The sequence below is a fragment of the Taudactylus pleione genome, unplaced genomic scaffold, assembly GCF_031769625.1.
Source record: "Taudactylus pleione unplaced genomic scaffold, aTauple2 ptg001325l, whole genome shotgun sequence".
Classification (NCBI taxonomy): Eukaryota; Metazoa; Chordata; class Amphibia; order Anura; family Myobatrachidae; genus Taudactylus; species Taudactylus pleione.
Window position 1 is genome coordinate 249,970 of NW_028285725.1, and position 19,667 is coordinate 269,636.

Here is a 19,667-nt window from a genome sequence, read left to right on the forward strand (position 1 = left end):
TGATAGCAAAGTTTCCGCTGTGCTGGATCTCAGGAGAAACAGATGACAGTATTGCTAATGTGGCTTAACTATGAATCAAAATAACTCTGCTTTATGACAAAGCTCTCCAAACAGGTTTTATTGGGTCCCCAAAAATGATTGCCTTTATTTATTTAATTCCATTTGTTTCAGATAGTGATACTCCTAATCGTATCTGTATACAGTGCATTTTACACTTTTAAATATATATCAATAATCAGATAAATCTTAAAAGGTTTATAAAAGTCTCTTAATATAGACTTAGCGCCTTTCATATAAATAATTCTTTAGCTATATTATTCTCTATCTATATCCACACCAAAATCCAGTGGCTTAAAGTAATTCATACTCATCATCCTACATACTACTGACTTTGATGTGAATATAACATATCACTATGTTATACTACTGTATTTTCAAAAGAACACTTCTATATTGCAAATAATATTATATGTAAGGGTAGATATACACATTGAACAAAAAGAAATAAAGAGAAGCGCTCAGATGATCAATAAATCAGATGTGTGTGTGGTTTAAAGGAATAACTACTTCATATCCACGTTTCCATTAGCACAATTACCTTTTACACCAAAGTCCCAGGCCTGACCCGAGATTTGGAACAAGTTTCCAACCCGGATCAGACCCCTCTTACACCGCGGCACTGACCCGGGCTTTGCCTGGGTAGGCACCATTCACGCCAGAGGTGGGTCTGCAGTGACCCGGATCCTCCGGCGCAGGTAATCAGCACTTCTTCCTATCCTCCCTCTCATCACCTCACTCCGTAGCGTTCAAAAGGCGGAGAGGGATGGTGGGATCGAAAAAAATAATCTGTGCTGGTCGGGGCGCCCGACCCTGGTTGCAGTGGACGCTAGGAGATGATGTAATCTCCAAGGGCCGCTGAAGCCTACCAATCGGGCAGCATGATTCACGATCCGGGTCATCATGATCCAGATTGCGCTGTTTACACTGCAGGGTGACAAACGAACGACCATTGGCCAACCTTGCAAGCTAGCAGCGTTGGATCCCTGGGTCCCTAGACCCGGGTGGATACGTTTACACTGACAAGAATCCCAGGTTGATGCGTGTTCACGTGCAACAATCCCGGGATTTTCATGCCGGTGTAAAGGGGGTATTACAGAACACATTACATACAGTAATCTGAACAGCGACTCATGCCCCATGTCACATTCAACAGCTTCTACTTGTCATTAAGTCATATTTCAATGTAAGTGTAATAGAAGTTAATTTAGACGTGCAAGGAAATATCGAGTTGAAGAATATTATAGATTATAGTTGCATTAGAAGATTGCCAAGATGGATGAATAAACTAAATGAGCCATGCTCACATCTGATGCCCGATTCGGACACTCGCATCTCTGTATGCCGCATCGGAATGCAAATATTTTATTAAACGGAATGCCAATGTGACTATACCCATGCCTTCATTCTCAGGCATCACGCTACACCACTATTTTCCATTCATTGCTGCAACCGTCACCACTAGGATCAGGACTTCCAACTACAGTACCCTATTCTGGGTGACAGGGGCTTAAAGTAATAGGCATCCCCTCGGCATATGCGCCACTCAGGAAAGGATGCAGCTCTGCTACACGCCCATGTCACAGGTCTCTTCCGTGCGAATGACCCATTTAATGTATGGGGAGAGACGACCAAGGACCGTCCGACTGAATCGCCTGTAGCTACGCAAAGATGCATATGCTCGCTATGGCGCATACACAGATTGCTAACCCTCACTACATGTGGCCGCACGCAGAGCTGCCTGCGACTTAGAATCAGGGCCTGGACGTGCGCTCCCCTAAGGGAAAGGGTTCCTACTCGTTTCTTCAAATAAATGTATGACTTACTCCATTCATTTATGGTCTATTTATAGTGTTTGTCAACTGGCATAATATATCATTCTAGTTACTAGCACTGCTTCCTGCAATATCAGTTGGTCAGTGATTTCCTATCTATATACTATTCTGCTCTGTCCAATTATCATTTTGATATTAAAACACAAAATCTACAAATGAAAAAGAAAACTGACACTTTACAATATTAAAAAAAAAGTTTAATAAATTAAAAATATAGATTTATTCAAAACAAATCATGTATTTAAAGAAATTCACAGCTGACCCCTCCAAATGCACTAACACCTTAGGAAAGAAAGATGCACAGTGGTGTTTTAATATAGTCATTAACCCCTGTGCATAAGGGTAAGCAATGCATAGCCCCATTTCCAGCACATGTACTCCCCTCCTGTACACTTAATATGTTTGTGATACTACTAGAATGATATTGTCTTTACATTCAGTGCACTACAGCCCTATACACAGCTTGATGTACACTGGAATAACAGGAAGGCCTCCGGCTGTAAAATAAAACTCCTTCAATCATTTCTAGCAAAGACTCTGCAACATAGATCTCCATCTAACAACTGCACTTTTGAACCACTAAGTTGTCCGATAAGGTAGAGAGATTTATTTAAAAGCTACACAATGCAACATTCATATATCAGATGGAAAGTACAGGTGGAACAAGTTGCAGAGTTGGCAGTTGAGTTCAAAAGCAAGAATTGTATTGTCTCCACATATATAATGACGTTGCTATGCTCGGCTGCAGATTATTTCTCTGCACAACTGCTGATATGTAATCTTTTGTTCTTGTCCAATTTTTTTCCCAAAATCTTTCTATTGAGCATACAATTATTATTATTGTTATTACTGGTTACAAGTTGTGTTGCTTAAGCAAAAATAAAAAATAAAAATAAAAAAAAATAATGAACAACTTTGAATTACATCCCTATCATTTGACCTTCAGCAACAGTAATGTGTATAAGAGACAAAGTAACGAAGCAAGCATCAATCAGGTCATTGTGATCAGTAGTGGAATGCAGTTTAACATTACCTCTCTTTTTTGTAAACTTCCAGTACTGAAGGAGTTGCCACAGAACTGCAGCACAATCCTGGGCAATGGCTTACCACCAACTACAGTACAAGGGGTAGATTTACTAAAGTGCAGGGGTTTTTTTTAGAAGTAGAGTTGTTGCCCATATCAACCAATCAGATTCTAGCTATTATCTAGAAGGTGCTAGATAAATGAGAAGTAGAATCTGATTGGTTGCTATGGTCAACAACTCCACTTCTAAAAAACCCGCACTTTAGTAAATATACCCCTAGAGATTCTGTCCAGGTGGAAGAGGAAAACAAATATAGACACAAAATAAAATACAAAGAGATGTGTTTACATTTTACTTCCTTGTGGGTTTTTGGTCATTTGGACACAGGTCTCACGTGATCCTCCACACTGCTCGGAGATTCCCATCAAACAAGCTCACATAAGTCCTTTTGTAATGAAACAAAATGAGCCCACCGCAGAACTAAGGGGATGACGAGGGACTGAAGGTCAGGATCATCCAACTGATGACAAAGTAGAACAGGAATATGGGATAGACTGCCAAGGCTCTGCGGTTAGGTGGCTGACTGTCTGCTAGGAAGGCAGTGGAGGCTGCAACAGAAAAATCTCAAGTCACACAATTGTATTTCCTTGCTGTCATTTGTATCAATGCACAACATACATAGTCAAGCAGATCAAAGTAACATCAGGGTTTTAAAGACTTGAATGCATATATACAGTGCCTTGCAAAAGAATTCACCTCCCCCCCTTGGCTTTTTACCTTTTTTGTTAAAAAAAAAAAAAATTTACAGGTTGTAATTTATCTGAATTTTATGTGATGGATCTGCACAAAATAGTCTAAATTTGTTGAAGTGAAATGAGAAAAATATATATATATAAAAAAAAAAAAAAAGAATCTTTATAAATAAAATTCTGAAAATTGGCATGTGCATATGTAATCACTCCCTTTGCTATGAAGCCCCTCAAAAGTTCTGGTGCAACCAATTACCTTCAGAAGACAATTAGTGAAATGAAGTTCATCTGCGTGAAATCTAAGTGTCACATGATCTGTCAGTATAAACACACCTTTTCTGAAAGGCCCCAGAGGCTGCAACACCACTAAGCAAGAGGCATCACACCATGAAGACCAAGGAGCTCTCCAAACAAGTCAGGGACAAAGTTGTTGAGAAGTACAATTCTGGGTTGGGCTATAAAAAAAATATCCAAATCTTTGATGATCCCCAGGAGCACCATCAAATCCATTATCATCAAATGAAAAGAACATGGTACCACAAGAAACCTGCCAAGAGAGGTCCGCCCACCAAAACTCAAAGACCGGGCAAGGAGGGCATTAATCAGAGAGGCAGCACAGAGACCAAAAGGTAACCCTGAAGGGGCTGCAGAATTTCATAGCAGAGACCGGTGTATCTGTGCATGTGACCACAATAAGCCGTACACTCCATAGAGCTGGGCTTTATGGAAGAGTGGCCAGAAAAAAGCCATTACATAGTGATAAAAATAAGAAAACACAATTTGAGTTTGCCAAAAGGCATGTGGGAGACTCCCCAAATGTATGGAGGAAGGTGCTCTGGTCAGATGAGACTAAAATTGAACTTTTCGTCCACCAAGGAAAACGCTATGCCTGGTGCAAACCCAACACATCCCATCACCCCAAGAACACCATCCCCACAGTGAAACATGGTGGTGGTAGCATCATGTTGTGGGGATGATTTTCAGCAGCAGGGACTGGGAAACTGATTCGAGTCGAGGGAAAGATGCATGGTGCTAAATACAGGGATATTCTTGAGCAAAACCTGTTTTAGTCTGCCTGTGATTTGAGACTGGAACGGAGGTTTACCTTCCAGCAGGACAATGACCCGAAGCATACTGCTAAAGCAACACTCGAGTGGTTTAAGGGGAAACATTTAAAATGTGTTGGAATGGCCTAGTCAAAGCCCAGATCTCAATCCAATTGAGAATCTGTGGTCAGACTTGAAGATTGTTGTTCACAATCGGAAACCATCCAACGTGAAGGAGCTGGAGCAGTTTTGCCTTGAGGAATGGACAAAAATCCCAGGGGCAAGATGTGGCAAGCTCATAGAGATTTATCCAAAGCGACTTGCAGCTATAATTGCCGCAAAACGTGGTTCAACAAAGTACTGACTTTACGGTGGTGAATAGTTATGCACGCTGAGGTTTTCTGTTATGTTGTCCTAAATGTTGTTTGATTCACAATATAAAAAAAACCACAACATCACAGTTGTAGGCATGTTCTGTGAATGAAATGATGCACACCTACAAACAATCCATTTTACTTCCAGGTTGTGAGGCAACAAAACATGAAAAATGCAAAGGGGGGGTGAATACTTTTGCAAGGCACTGTATATCTTGGGGTAACCTTACTATTTAGATATAAAGGATTATATAGTAATGGTGATCCTGGAGGCAGTATTATATTAAATCCGTGTTGGCAGCAAAGTGCTTCTGTAACAGTTAGAGGGCACTGCACAACCAGTAACGTCACTAGTTTTTCCTTGTACCCCATACAGCTATGTAGGAAAGTTAAGGCCCCCACACACAGTATGATTATTTAAACGATATGGCAGTTTCTGACCAATTGGAATGAGATATCGTTTAAAAATGTGCTGTGTGTGGGGCGGACAACGATGCGATGCGGGTCGTTGGTCGTGGTCGCTGATCTCTTCTACATGCAGAAAGTTCAGCGACCATACTTTCACGATGTGTCACACACCATCCATATGTATGCACAGTGAACGATGTGATGGCCAACACAGATACATGCACGGATCAGGGAGATCAGTGATGCATGCATCTGTGTGTAAAAAAATAAACACAGATGCACGGACGGATCAGTGACATCAGTCTGTGCTTCTGTGTTTAAAAAAAAATTAAAACCCATGTAATAAAAATAAAAAAAAATAAAAAAATGGCATGTACCCCCCCCAAAAGAACAACCAGCCTCAGGCTTTAGTAGTGGTTCTGCTAAATACAGAAGACAAACAATGTAGGGGTCACCTGTATTTAGCGCAACCAGCACTGGGCTCTGATCTGGTCCTGGTTCTGGAAATACAAGGGACAAAAAGCGTAGGGGTTACCTGTAATTTCCATAACCAGCACCAAACTTTTTACAGCGGGGGGTAGGGGGTGTAATGCCACAGCCGGGGAACCCTTTCATTGGGTCCCCCGGCCAAAGCATTACTCCTGACCGCTAGTCAGTCCAGGCCTGAGATCCCTGGGGACCTCCCCAATAAAGGGGTCCCCCTCTCCAGGTCCCCCCAGGCCTGGGCTGATCGCCGGGGGCTATCCCCGGCACCCCTGGAGCGGTGGGTGCCGGGTTGATTGTGTAAGTGTGATGTGATTGAGGGAGTTAAAAATAGTGGAACTGCAGGTCCCAAGCAAGCCTCCCCACATGCTGGTACTTGGAGAACCACAAGTAGCAGCATGCGGGGCATTACGGGCCTGCTGGTACCTGTAGTGCCACTGCAAAATAAATATCTAATAAACGACAGAACATACACACGGTAAAAGTTTATTAAAACATACATGCACACTCACTATCTCACATAATCAACTAAGTATCCCTGAAGCCATTTCGCAATCTCTTCTCAAAGTAGATAATCCACAAGTACCTGTAAAAAAAAAAAAAAAAAAAAAATATCCATACTCACCTCGCCCTATGCGTGGATCACGTCCACTTAGTTCCACAGTAGGAATCTATAGGGCTTGGCAAAACAAAAAAATGAAAATTTGCGGACCAGCGGACATTAGCACTCAGCACCGAGATTTCTATAATGAAATCCCGCAGTGTAGCAGTCATTCGGTAAGTGCTGTCCTTAAAGTACAGTCCTTAATCTTTAACAAGTGTAAAATATATAACACACAATTAGTAACTTCTATCCCACTTTGAAACTGAATTATATTTAGCTTCTTTGCACACCAGGCATCTGTGAAAGCTACTTTGCTTTATGAAATGTTTAAAATGGAACATTTCCAGAAAGTAGAAAGAAAATACATAAATATTATTTTTACTTTTAAAGGTGCCCCTATGAGGAGCACTGATGCCTCCAGCAGTAGAAAGTGCATAAAGAAGGGCAAGGTCCCATAGCTGTCACCCCTCACATTGTATTGTCCTTCCTAACTTGTCACACATCGGCCTTCCCATGACCTCACACTACAGTGCAGGTTATAGCACCTTGTCTCTATACAAGCAAATATAGCGGTATGCAAAATGAAAGTCTACCAGCCTTGCACCCAATGTATAAATGGAGGGAAGGCAGTCAGACTACTAACAGCACTGTGGATTGGCATCCGGGGTTGGTGTGGTCGTGTCATTCCACATCAACTAATGTCATTTTTTTTACCTTAGGTTTGTCGCTTTTTATTGCACTCGGTATACTAAATGGGACATCAATGCAGGCTACAAGTATGGAATCTTATAAAAGTTCTAAGGGTTTGAAAATGTGACAAATACACAAGTTTTTGCACTTGTCAGCAGACATAAACCTAATTTCCTCTTCTGTCCTATCTGGGGACACTGGTAGACGATGTGTTATGAAGGAAGGCTGAGAGCAGGCACTAAATAGCTAACTCTATTGTGACTGAACCCCCTCATCTCCTCCTGCAACTCAGTATTTTCATTTACTACCTATGGAGTAGGCACAAAGAGTTTATTAGGTCACACTCTGGTTTATACAGAAACCAGTATTGGGCATACAGTGTTGTATGTGGCATTGGTGAAGTGTAATTACAGCGTGATAACATGTATGGGTAGTTGATTGCACTTTACTGTGAAATCAGACATTTTCATAGTACTATAAACATAAATAATACTAAAAATATAAACACTTTCATTGACATCTCAAAATATTGACTGTACATATCCAACTCTATAGTATTAAATAGCTGTATATATCTGCTCCAGTATATTACATATAAAGGAATTGATGACTTTACCAAAAGTAGACCAGGCAAACATTGCAGCCACCATGACCAGTCGGAGGATGAAAGTTGTCATGGACACACTCGCCAGCAGCAGTAGCCGGCACACCAACATCGCCACGGTAAGAGGCAGGATACAGTAGCCCAGCACACACAAGCTTTGGAAAAAAGAGCTGAAAAGACATAAGAAACCATTTAGACAATAGCAAGTCACAGTCAGTCAGTATGCTGCTTTATGTAGGCAGTCACGATTCCTCGCGAGCCCTGGTACCTGAGTGAGTGTGGATACCACAGGATTGTGGCCCTGGAGTTTAAAAATGTTTTGTTTAAAAAAAAATATATATATATATATATATATCAATTGTGAAGACTGTGTGTGCACCAATGAGAGGGGGGGGGATCATCTTCCGCCTCCACGGCTTACCATAGCCCTAGTAAATAAACCCCACACATGCTGTTTACTCTAAAACGGTTGCCCAGTTTTCAGATAACCAATCCTATATCTTGTTTGCACTCCACATCCTCTTAGTGGAGAGGGCTCTTCCTGACCATGGACAAGCCTGACCCTCTCTTTCACAGGCATAGTAAGCAGTTGAAAACAGAGCTTTCATTCAACTCCAGGGGGTAAGTTTACTAAGATTCGAGATGGTCCGATTTTCAAATAGATTAATCTCACTGGAACTCGACAAAACTCGGGTGATTTAATCACCGTCTTTTATTCCAAATTTACCAACAGGTGATTTGAGGTTAAAGGCGTTTGCCGATGGTGATGTGGGTGATATTAAAGCAAGCTCGAGTGAGTTATCTCACCCGAGATTGCAGTGATTTCTCTCTGAACAACTCTCCCTAGCAAGCAGCCTGCACATATCAGTGAGATACGTGTAAGCTGCTTGTGTTGTACCTGTAAAAAGCGGGTTAATTGTCTAAAAAAATATAAAATGAAGTAGGGTTCCTTCCCCCCACCCTCCCAAAAGCATAACCAGCCCCGGACTTGCCAGCCTGTCCTGGTTCCTAAAATTACGATGAACAAACCGAGTAGGGTTCCACCGTAATTTAAGAACCAGCACCAGGCTGCAGAGCCAGTCCTGGTTTTAATTATAGGGGGAAAAAATTGCGTAGGGGTCCCCCTATAATTAAAGCCAGCACCGGACCCAAAAATACCAGGGTGTAATGCCACAGTCTGGTGACCCTATTACCGGGTCTCCAGGGCCAAAGCATTATCACCCCAAGCTGCTCAGGCCAAGCCGGGGATCTCAGGGGAGGTGGAGACCCCCCAAAATAAGGGGTCCCTCCTCTCCCGAACACCTGGCTTGGTCTGAAGCCCTGGGACCTTCCCCGCACACCTAAGCTGTGGAATACAGAGGTAATAAAGTGAAGAATAGATGTAAACTATTGTATTTTACAAAGGGACTACAGGTTCCAGCCTGCCTGCCCTTTGGCACTTGTGGAACTACAAGTGCCAGCAGGCGGCCGGCACCCGTAGCCCCACTGTATAATAAATAGTTAAAGACACCACGCACACACCTTGCCTAGTAAAGATTGATTACACACATCCATCTATCACACATACTTACTTGTACCAGCTGGTCTGTCCTCTTCTCCAATGTAGAATCCGTGTGGAATGACCTGCAAAACAGATTGTATACTCACCTCCATCCTGGCGCCGGTCTCCGTAGCATCCAGGGTCTATGCAAGACAATAAAACGATTTACCCACGTGGGACCAGCCAATGAGCGGCCGCTACATGTAAAGCGGCCGCTGATTGACCAGCGGGCCATAAGAAAAAAGAGGATTCCGATCATCTATCATTTTGCGTAGTGTAAGTATATGTATGCAACAGCTTGGTTCGGCTTGGTTTCGGGTAAGTCATTTTATTGTTTAGCAAAGACCCTGGATGCTACGAAGACCAGCGCCAGGATGAAGGTGAGTATACGATCATTTTTGCAGGTCATTCCACACGGATTCTACATTGGAGAAGAAGACAGACCAGCTGGTACAGTTAAGTATGTGTGATAGATGGATGTGTGTAATAAATCTTTACTAGACACGGTGTGTGTTATGTCTTTGTTTAAACTATTTTACAGTGGGGGTACGGGTGCTGGCTGCCTGCTGGCACTTGTAGTTCCACAAGTGCCAGAGGGCAGGCATGCTGGCACCTGTAGTCCCACTGTAAAATACAATAGTTTAGTTTACATATATTCTTCACTTTATTACCCCCGCACCTCCAGGGGTGCGAGGGTAGACCCCGGGCTTCAGACCAAGCCTGGAGTTCGGGAGAGGGGGTACCCCTTTTTTCAGGGGTCCCCACCTCCCCTGAGATCCCTGGCTTGACCTGAGCAGCTTGGGGTGATAATGTTTTGGCCCTGGAGACCCGGTAACAGGGTCTCCGGGCTGGTGCATTACACCCCGGCCGTTTTGTATCTGGTGCTGGTTTTAAATATAGGGGGGACCCCTATGCAATTTTTTTCCCCCTATATTTAAAACCAGGACTGGCCCTGCAGCCTGGTGCTGGTTCTTAAATTACGGTGGAACCCTACTCATTTGTTTCCTTTAATTTTAGGAACTAGGACTGGCTGTCAAGTCAGGGGCTGGTTATGCTTTTGAAGGAGGGACCCTACGTAATTTTTTTATTAACATTAACCCTATTTTAACTCTTGAAAGAAACATACACAAATCACAATAATTTGTGTATGTTTCGGCCATCTCGCAGCTCAGGTGATTGAGAGATTGAAATATTATTTGAAATTAATGAACTGGTCTGATCAGTCATCAAATCTTAATGCAAACAAGCACCTGAGGAATGGGATGGAATGAGCCATAGAATTCCACCACCAGCTAACTTGAAGGAGCTTTTCGGAAGACATGACCCAGCATCCCTGTGCTTGTGTCGCCACCTTGTTGAGCCCAAGTAAATGGGGGCAGCACACTATAAGGTAGATATATAGAATAGAGGGGTCACTATGTAAATTCAAAAATGCAAAGGAACTTTTCTAAGTGGATGAACCATGTGTTACAACTTCAGAACAGAACACTGCCTGGGACAATTAGAAGAACTTGTGCCCAGGAAAATGAAAATCTAACCCAAACCCATGTTTGCTTAATTTTTTGAACTCTATTCCTGCGCTATAGTTTACATACATGGTCCTCATTGTCCTTTCTAGTCCAATACTACACAACCATTTCTTTCCATATACCTAAACTATACCTATAAAGGAATAATTAACTAATATCTCGTCTTCTAGAGGAGAATCAGTTTTCAAGAGTTTGTAAATCAGTTTTTCTTCTCACATTAATTTTAAGGAACCTTCTGATGAATAAAAAGATGAATCCTTACAGCAGCACATATGTAACGCTTCCTATGTAACACTGTGCTGGATGTGCATATCCACAGCCTTCTACCACAGGAGTAGAGCAATGGTTATGGATTTCAAATCAGGATTTCTAAACTATCTTTACTGGACTTGAACCAATTATTAACAAAATAATTATCTTTCTTTCCATTTCTATTTAGTCATTGCAGCGTGAGCAGACATGTCCTGCTATGTCAGCGCCACATTACGTGTTTATTATTTGAAATCTATGAAAGTCCATTCATATTTGTCATTACTTGGTAAACTTATTTCATCACTGAAAAGAATTAAGATGAAGCTTAAAAATGACTTACATGGTTCCCCCAAGAAGCTTGGAGTTCAAAGTGATGACCACCGCCCCAAACCAGATAATTACAAACACTTCAGCAAATTGGGGACCTCCGTCATCTTTGCTGTTAGCGTAACCACCCTGAAGCATTCTTGAAGTAGAAATAGAAAATTAACAGATGAAAATCCAAATGTCTATACACAGTTACCCGCTAAGCAACAGCAAGAGAATGAAACAGTTATAGAGTCCAGATTTTAACAAAGCAAATCTGCATTGCTGGTAGTATCACATTGACAATATTAAGTCACTTGTAATATTTTTTTATCATCTTTTAATTGTATTGCGCCACCTAGTGTCCGTAGCAGAATTACAATGGCATAAACACAATACCCATTGCGGCCTCTGATTGGCTGGTGGGCAGGGCTAATGACAGAAACCAGCCGGTCTCGGTCACTTACCGTGGTAGAAATATGCCAACTTTATTTTGGCTAGTCCTGGGGAGTCTACTGGAAAAAAGGACAGATGCTACACCAGGAGTTAGGTGAGTATTGGATTTCTTTTTCCAGGAAAACCATGGGAATTTCTACTGAAAAAGTGGACCGAACATCTGGTAGAAGTTAAGTATGTGCGAGTGTGTTTTGTAACTTTCAATGGTGTGCGAGTACTGTGGTTATTTTACAATTTTTTTACAGTGAGGGTTCGGGAGCCGGCCACCTGCAGGTAGTTTCACAAGTGCCAAAGGGGAGGCACGTTGTAGCTCCACTGTAAAAAACAATAGTAACAATCTACATTATTACCCCTGCACCCACCGGCCAGGGGTGAATGAAGAGCACCAGGCTAAGCCTAAGCCTGTGGTGCTGGGGAGAGGGGGAACCCCTTTATTAGAGAAATCCCCAGTTTGGCTGATTAGCTTGGGGTGTTAATGCTTTGGCCGGGGTGACCCGGTGAAAGGGTCCCCTGGCTGTGGCATTACACCCCGGCTAGGCTGAGTCCAGAGCTGGTTTTAAATATAGGTTGGAACCTCACGCCACTTTTCCCCCCTATGTTTAAAACTCAGACTTGCTCAGGAGCCCAGTGCTGGTTCCTAAAATATATGGGGAACCCTACACGTTTTTCCCCCTGTATTTTTAGAACCAGGACTGGCTCAGGAGCCTGGGGCTGGTTATGCTTTGGGGAGTGGGGGAACCCCACGTAATTTTTTTTTACATATTTAACACTTTCATAACTCGCACACACACAAGCAGCCTACACGTATCTCACGGGAGGGAAACACGGGGCTTACACACTGATAAGAACAATCACATACACCACCGGGAAACACGATCCCGACAAACACAGGAGCTCGGCAAAAATGGTTGCCATGTTTTTTAACCCTAATTTTCACCCTAACCTTCCCATTGGTGCCTAACCCTCCCTCATAGTGCTAACCCTAACCGTCGGGGTAAGTGCCTAACTGTAACCCTCCGGTAAGTGCCTAACCCTAAAAAAATAAAAATAAGTCGACCATTTGTACCTGTCGACTTTTAGTGTGTCGACCTATTGATTGTCTAACATCTGGTGTCTATCTTGACTACCTTTTCACTGCCTATCTAAAGTCTGGAACCCTTTGCATGTAGCTCACAAATACTGGGCAGCTTTATTTTTACACAGCAATTTAGATTTGCGTTTGAACACACCCCTCCCAAATATAAATCTAATCGCACATTTTACATCTGCCCCACCTGCAGTGCAACATGGTTTTGCCCAGGTGCACAGTCACTTGCTGTTTTTGGCTTTACTCCCACCTCAGAATCCGGCCCTACGTTATTGCAAGTGAAAGGTTAGGCATGAACCCAGTACTGGAAATACAATGGCACAGAGTTGGCATACATCCAGGGGAACAGAAAGCAATAAATAAAACAAGTACTTACAATGCAAGTGAGACACAGAGCACAAGAGGGCCCCATAAATCCCCTACGGAAAAATCAGATCACCATCATTTTAGATTTAAAGTGGTTAGGGAACAGCAGCAGTATTATTATAGCCCTATCTATGTTTTCTTGCTAGTGCGTGGAGGAGATAGGTTCAGAAACCTTCAATGCAGCACTTAAACATTAATTAAATAATAATGCTCTATAATTAACCAAGCGGATTTAAATGCATGGATCCATCACTCCGCAAGTTTGTTGCTGGGTGATAAATTATGCTTGAAAATTGTTAAACGGCATTTAAATGATAATTGTGGAGGCGTGATTTGACTTTGCATTAAAAAATAAGTGTTAACTATCTTTTTAGCGAAGAGAACAAAAAAAAACAAGACGCCTAATTAGTTGCTCACTAATATCCCTTTTCCACTAGCTCCAATAACCCAAGTTTTTGTACGTGAGCATGCAACAACGCGGGTTATTGTGCTGTGTGAAAGGGCAGGGTTGAAATAAGCCAGGTCGAGTGACCCAGCATTTCAACCCTGATCACTTTTACTGCCCCCAGAATTTAACACAATCTCCCAATTTGCTGAGATGTTAACGTGCTGCAATAGCTTAGATCAGTATGGACATCTAAACTTCTCTTTGCATGTTTAACACATGGCTGTATATGTAAGAGGAAACAAGAAGTCACAGAACACACTTAGGGTTGATCCTATTAGGTGCGAGTTGCCGTTCAACAGTGTTGAAATATCAGAAACTGCACCGCAACACGTACCCTGAGCGGCCCGATCTTGTCCCGGACTTCTGTATTTTTGTATGCAGCCCTATGAGGCTGCAAAAAATTATCAGCATATAGTCACACTCATGCTGGGAGCAGACTCCTGACTTATAGGGTCAACCCCTAAGAGTGTTCTAATTTCCTTGGAATATGTGTCACTTAAATAGAAGGTTAGCCTCGTTTTTTTTATTTTTGTGTTTCAATTTTCTATTTATGTTCATGTTCCACAAACATCCTAAGGAATAAATAATCGGTTATTGTTGGTAAAGCAGAGCTCTGGTTCTATATACTCACAGTCTCTGAGAAGTGCAGTGCTCTTTTTCGGATACATAACATGAAAAAACTTTTTCCCAACAGCTTTCAAGTCCCGCATCTGAAAAGGGGGAAGATAAATCAGATCCAACTAGGAAATACATCTTTGACTAGTTATCGAAGTATGCAAAATGTATATCAGCAGCAATGCTTGGATTTTATTTCTAATACATGCAAAGGACAATTGCCTAAGTAAAAAGTATTTTAAGGAGTTGCCCACTCCATTAACACTCCCCTTAATAAATCCTGCCCTCTGCCAGGACCTCAATATCTACACGGCTCCCACTACTAGGGAACTCAATACATCCAGTGCTGTCAAGATTAAGGCGGACTGAATGGATTTTAACACCTAGGTATGAGCAACATCACAGTACAGCTTATTTGCTTCAAAGATTGTACACCAAAGCTTCAAAATACCAATTTATACTATCAGACACCTGCTTCTTGAAAAAGCCGTGTACCACGGATAAACGCGTCAAAGTTACAGGTGCCATCTCACCTGGAGCACTTACTTGCCACTTGTTCCACACCAGAGCGCTTTGTTTCACTGGCTTGCTGAAGCAAGCACTCACAGCCGAATGGAGACCCTGCTCATAGAGGCCCAGCGTGGCCCAGGACTCACTCGGGAGACCGGTGGTCAGCTGACCACGATCGTTTGGAGCCGACTCTCCGGGCCCTCTATCCACGGCCTGGCAGTCAGATCGCACCCATTAGCCGTTGAAACTACCAGGCTTAACACGCAGACTGGAGTCTGTTAAAGAGGACTGTACTGGAGTATCAAGGGATTTCTCCCATATACTGTTACATCAATCTTATTCCCAAAAAGGATTACCATTTCAGCGTATTTGCGCTCCATTTAAACAGCTGTGGAACCCATATTATACATCTTTTGTTACAGTTAACACTGGAGACTTTGTTTCTATTTGAGACTATTATTTATCGTCTGGTTTTGCAATCAGCATCACTGAGGTTTCCACATAGGCTCCCTTCCTACCAGTTATTACCAGTCATCAAGCTCTCATACAATTGTTTATATTATTGATTGTTATGTGTTATTATTTATTTACTCCCGGGAGCAACTAGTTTTGTTCTAGTTCTATCTTTGTTTATATGTATTACTATTATATTCAATATTATGAATTTTGCATTAATTTTGCGTTTTTCATGATGGTATAAGCGCTGTTGCAGTATTTCCCTGTTTAGCTCAATTTATACTGTACGCCTGTTTGCTAGGACAGACTAGTACCTCATCAGGCACCATAGCAAAATTTGGGTAGTGTCCCGGTGATGACGCTCTAGCCTTCCTGGCCTCACTCAGCTTTAAAGAAAAAGATAAATAAGAGCATGCGCAGTCAGACCAAGTGCATTGTCTGTAGGTTCTCCACTGCCTGATTACCAAGTACGGCAACTGCATTAATATCAATTTCTACACTTATTCAATCTGTCAATATAAACTGAGCACAAATAAACCTTGGTGACATAGTAACAGATTTATCAGACAACACGGAAGACAGCATGTAGCATATTAGTTTTATAACTATTTTAGTAAAACTCATTTAATTGCTGGAACAGGTGGGAGACTATGAATGAAAAAATAAATTAACTCTTGACATTTCTTTCAGTAACATTAAACAGAAGTAATCTACTGATTATTCTCACATACTATTGTGTCTCTAACGGGTTCATCAAGTGTAGAAAAATCATCTTCTTGTGACTGAGAGGCAATAGGTACAGTGATCTCCCCCTCTACAGGAATATCTCCCGAAATGGATACATCCGATAATCCTGCAAACTGGAAAGGAACAAATTGTTTACATAATGCAGCCCCATCATTTCTCAGGAGCATATATAATCATTTACAGTGCTCTTAACGGAATAGTACCCGACAGGTGGCAACGGCTCAACACATCTCCCATTTCCCAGCAGGTGGCGATGACCATGTACCTCTACCATCTCCATCAGGTGGCGACAGGCATCTACCGGTCACCTCATCACCCACAGGTGGTTATGGCCCAACACCTGTCACCCCTTCCTCCATTGGGGGCAACACCCTACTCCCAGGTGGCGGTAGTCCTACATCTGTCACCAACCATTCCCATAGGTTGCGATGGCCTTACACCCCTAACTCCCCTCATAGGTGGCAATGGTCCTACACCGGTCATCTCCCCATAGGCAATAAAAGCTCTATATCTGTCATCTCCCCTTCACAGGTGGAGTAAAGGCCCCCATCCATCAGAGATGGATTGCCGCGATCCTGCAACCCGGCATCGCAGAAATCTAACATGTTGGATTTCACAGATATGACAATCACGATCAAATCATCGTGCTTGTCAAATCAGTGAAATTTAACATGTGAAATTTCAGCGGTCCTGCGACGGATCGCAGAACATCGATGGTCCCCGGTCGGCATTTCCGAACAGTGGATTGGCGTTTCCCGTCTGATCGCACGATCCTCAATCAGATGTATGGGGGCCTATAGCCCTGCACCTGTTACCCCCCCTTAGGGGGTGATGATCCTATCTCTGTCACACCCAGAACCCGATAGGTAGCAACAGCCCTACACCTGTGACCCCCCCCCTCCCCACACAGATGTCAATGACCTGTAACTCCCTCCCCATACACCCGTCAACCCCCTAAAGGTGGCCCTGCACCTATCACCCTCCCCATGCAAGGCGTTAGGCCTATATCTGTCGCCATCCACCCGTAAATGGCAAAGGCTTTACACCTGTCAACCCCCATAGGTGGCCATGAACCTACACCTGTCACGCCTCCCCCCATAGGTGACAATGACTCTACACCTGTCACAACCCCTATAAGTAGCCAGAACCCTACACTTGTGACCAACTGCCCTATAGGTGGCGTTGATTGCCCTACTCCTGTCACCCCCTTATAGGTGGAGATGGCTCTGTACCTGTCACCACCCTCCCATAGGTAGTGATGGCCCTAGGCCTGTCACCCCTCCTCATAAGTAGGGATGACCATTTACATGTCACCCCTCCCATAGATGGCAACAGCCCTACAACTGTCACCCACTCCCATAAGTGGCGATGGCCCTACACTTGTAACTTTCCAATAGGTGTCAATAGCTCTACACCTGTCACCCCCCCATAGGTGGCGATGACACTACATCTGTCATTTCAGCACCCACAGATTGCAATGCCCTACACCTGTACCTCCCCCATAGATGGCGAAAGCCCTACACAGGTAACTCCCCCACAGGTGCTTATGGCCCTATATCTGTCACATTCCCCACCCACAGGTGGACATGCTCCTGCACCTGTCACCCTCCCACCCCATAGAGTGCAATGACCATACACAAGTCACCCTCTCCATATGTGGTGATGACTCCAGCACCTGTCACTTCTCCTTTATAGGTGGGAATAGCCCTACACCTGTCACCCCCTCACCCAATGGTGGCGATGTCCCTACACCTGTCACCTCCGGCCCCCAAACCGGAGGTGGGGATGGCCCTAATCCCATCACCCTTCCCCCGTCCATAGGTGGAAATGGCCTTGCACCCGTCACCCCCTCCCCATAGGTGCCGATGACTCTACACATGTCAACCGCACCATATGTGGAGATGGCCCAGCACCGGTTATACCCGTCCCATAGGTAGCCATGGCCCTACACCTCTCCCCCGAATAAATGGTGATGGCACTACACCTATATCACACAAATGAAAACCGTAATGTGACCTCTCAGCAGGCAATGACACCAGTACAAATCTCTCCTAGTCGACACGCCTTATTGCTCTATTTACGAGTCAGAAACTTATGTGAACCCTTCTGCCCTTAGTAGACATTGCACTTAGCTGCAGTGACAGATCTCCTCCCGCATCATCACTGGAGCCGCCCTGATCCCCTTGCCAGCAGCTCTGTAAGCTCACCAGCTGCTTACTGCCGCTTTCCTGCCGTTCTTCCGTCTCCGCCATGTTTTCCTCCATCTTTTTCCAATCTGTAGTGTAGCTACGTGGAGTCAGACCTCAGTGCGTCATTATCCACAGCCCAAAACAACTTCCGCTTCTGGCGCAGCAGTGACACCTCCCCAGCCGGCGTCCTGGTCTTCATGGTAACAGCCCGCGCATGCGCACTGCCCCCGCCGCGTCGGGGATTGGGTGTAATATACAGTACTGATGATATTACATTACGAAGTCGAACACTGTGCACTGAATGATGATGTGACCATACGCCCGTATAACCGGGTTCTTGTGTATTCCCAGCCGCTGTGCAACTACAGGTACCAGCAATGCTGCCCAATGAGCTTGCTGATGTATTACTGCAGCTGGAGAAAAAATCTTTGATTAATCTTCTTCTACCACTCTATGACGAGCAGCGTTCCCATACACTGTACAGCTGCATGCATTAGGGCAGGGCCGGCAACAGAAATCACGGGCCGGTACACTCACTTGCGCTCAGCATCCAGTCCGACTCCAGGGTCCGGCTCCGCCGCACAGCTGCGAAGGGTGGGGGTCCCCAACCTCCTGATATGACCACCCGATGGCCACTTCGCAGACCCTCCAACATGACCCGTTCCATTAAGAACAAAATGCTTTGCTCTTGGACTTCCCACCTAATGGATGATTGCAGTCACCTGTGTGAAACTCCTGTCTCATAAATTAACTAGTTCAACACAGGTGACTGCAATCATCCATTAGGTGGGAAGTCCAGGAGCAGAGCATTTTGTAGCGGGTGGAAGGGGTAATGTTGGACGGTAGGACTTCGGCCCTCAGGCGTAACAGAGGGACAGTACTGTCCCGCTGAAATCGGGATGTTGCGCCCTCTATGGGTGGCGTCCCTGTTCGACCGCACTGGTCGGACACCCCTAGAGCCGGCCCTGCCACTGCTGCTGGCAGTTTTACATGGAAAAGAGCACATAAAGGGGCACTATCTTCATCATCTGAGGAAATGACATACAAAATTAAAATCTGTTCCAGTCACAAATTTGGGAACATCTAACTCCTCAGACTCTGAGGCAAATCATTTTCCTCATGAAAGTGCTAGGTCACCTTTCTGTTCAGGAATCCCACAGGAACCGAGCAAAACACATAAAAATAGTTTAACCTCGGGCCACCTGCTCAGGTGATATTCCCCCATTCCCTAGAATTGCCCGTAGCAGGCAACACTTCTAGTGCTCGGAGCAAGCACAATGCTTCTGCCCGT

General features: G+C 43.9%; 1 protein-coding gene across 1 annotated transcript; it reads right to left on the reverse strand.

Annotated features, from left to right (window-relative positions):
- Positions 1-2,819: 2,819 nt before the first annotated feature.
- YIPF6 (Yip1 domain family member 6) lies at positions 2,820-18,906 on the reverse strand. Its single transcript, XM_088463132.1, has 7 exons — positions 18,395-18,906; positions 16,172-16,300; positions 14,491-14,569; positions 13,422-13,464; positions 11,537-11,662; positions 7,888-8,045; positions 2,820-3,525 (listed from the first exon to the last, which is right to left on the reverse strand). Exons 1-7 carry the CDS (start codon positions 18,449-18,451, stop codon positions 3,398-3,400), a joined length of 720 nt encoding a protein of 239 aa, XP_088319258.1. The 5' UTR covers positions 18,452-18,906; the 3' UTR covers positions 2,820-3,397.
- Positions 18,907-19,667: the final 761 nt, after the last annotated feature.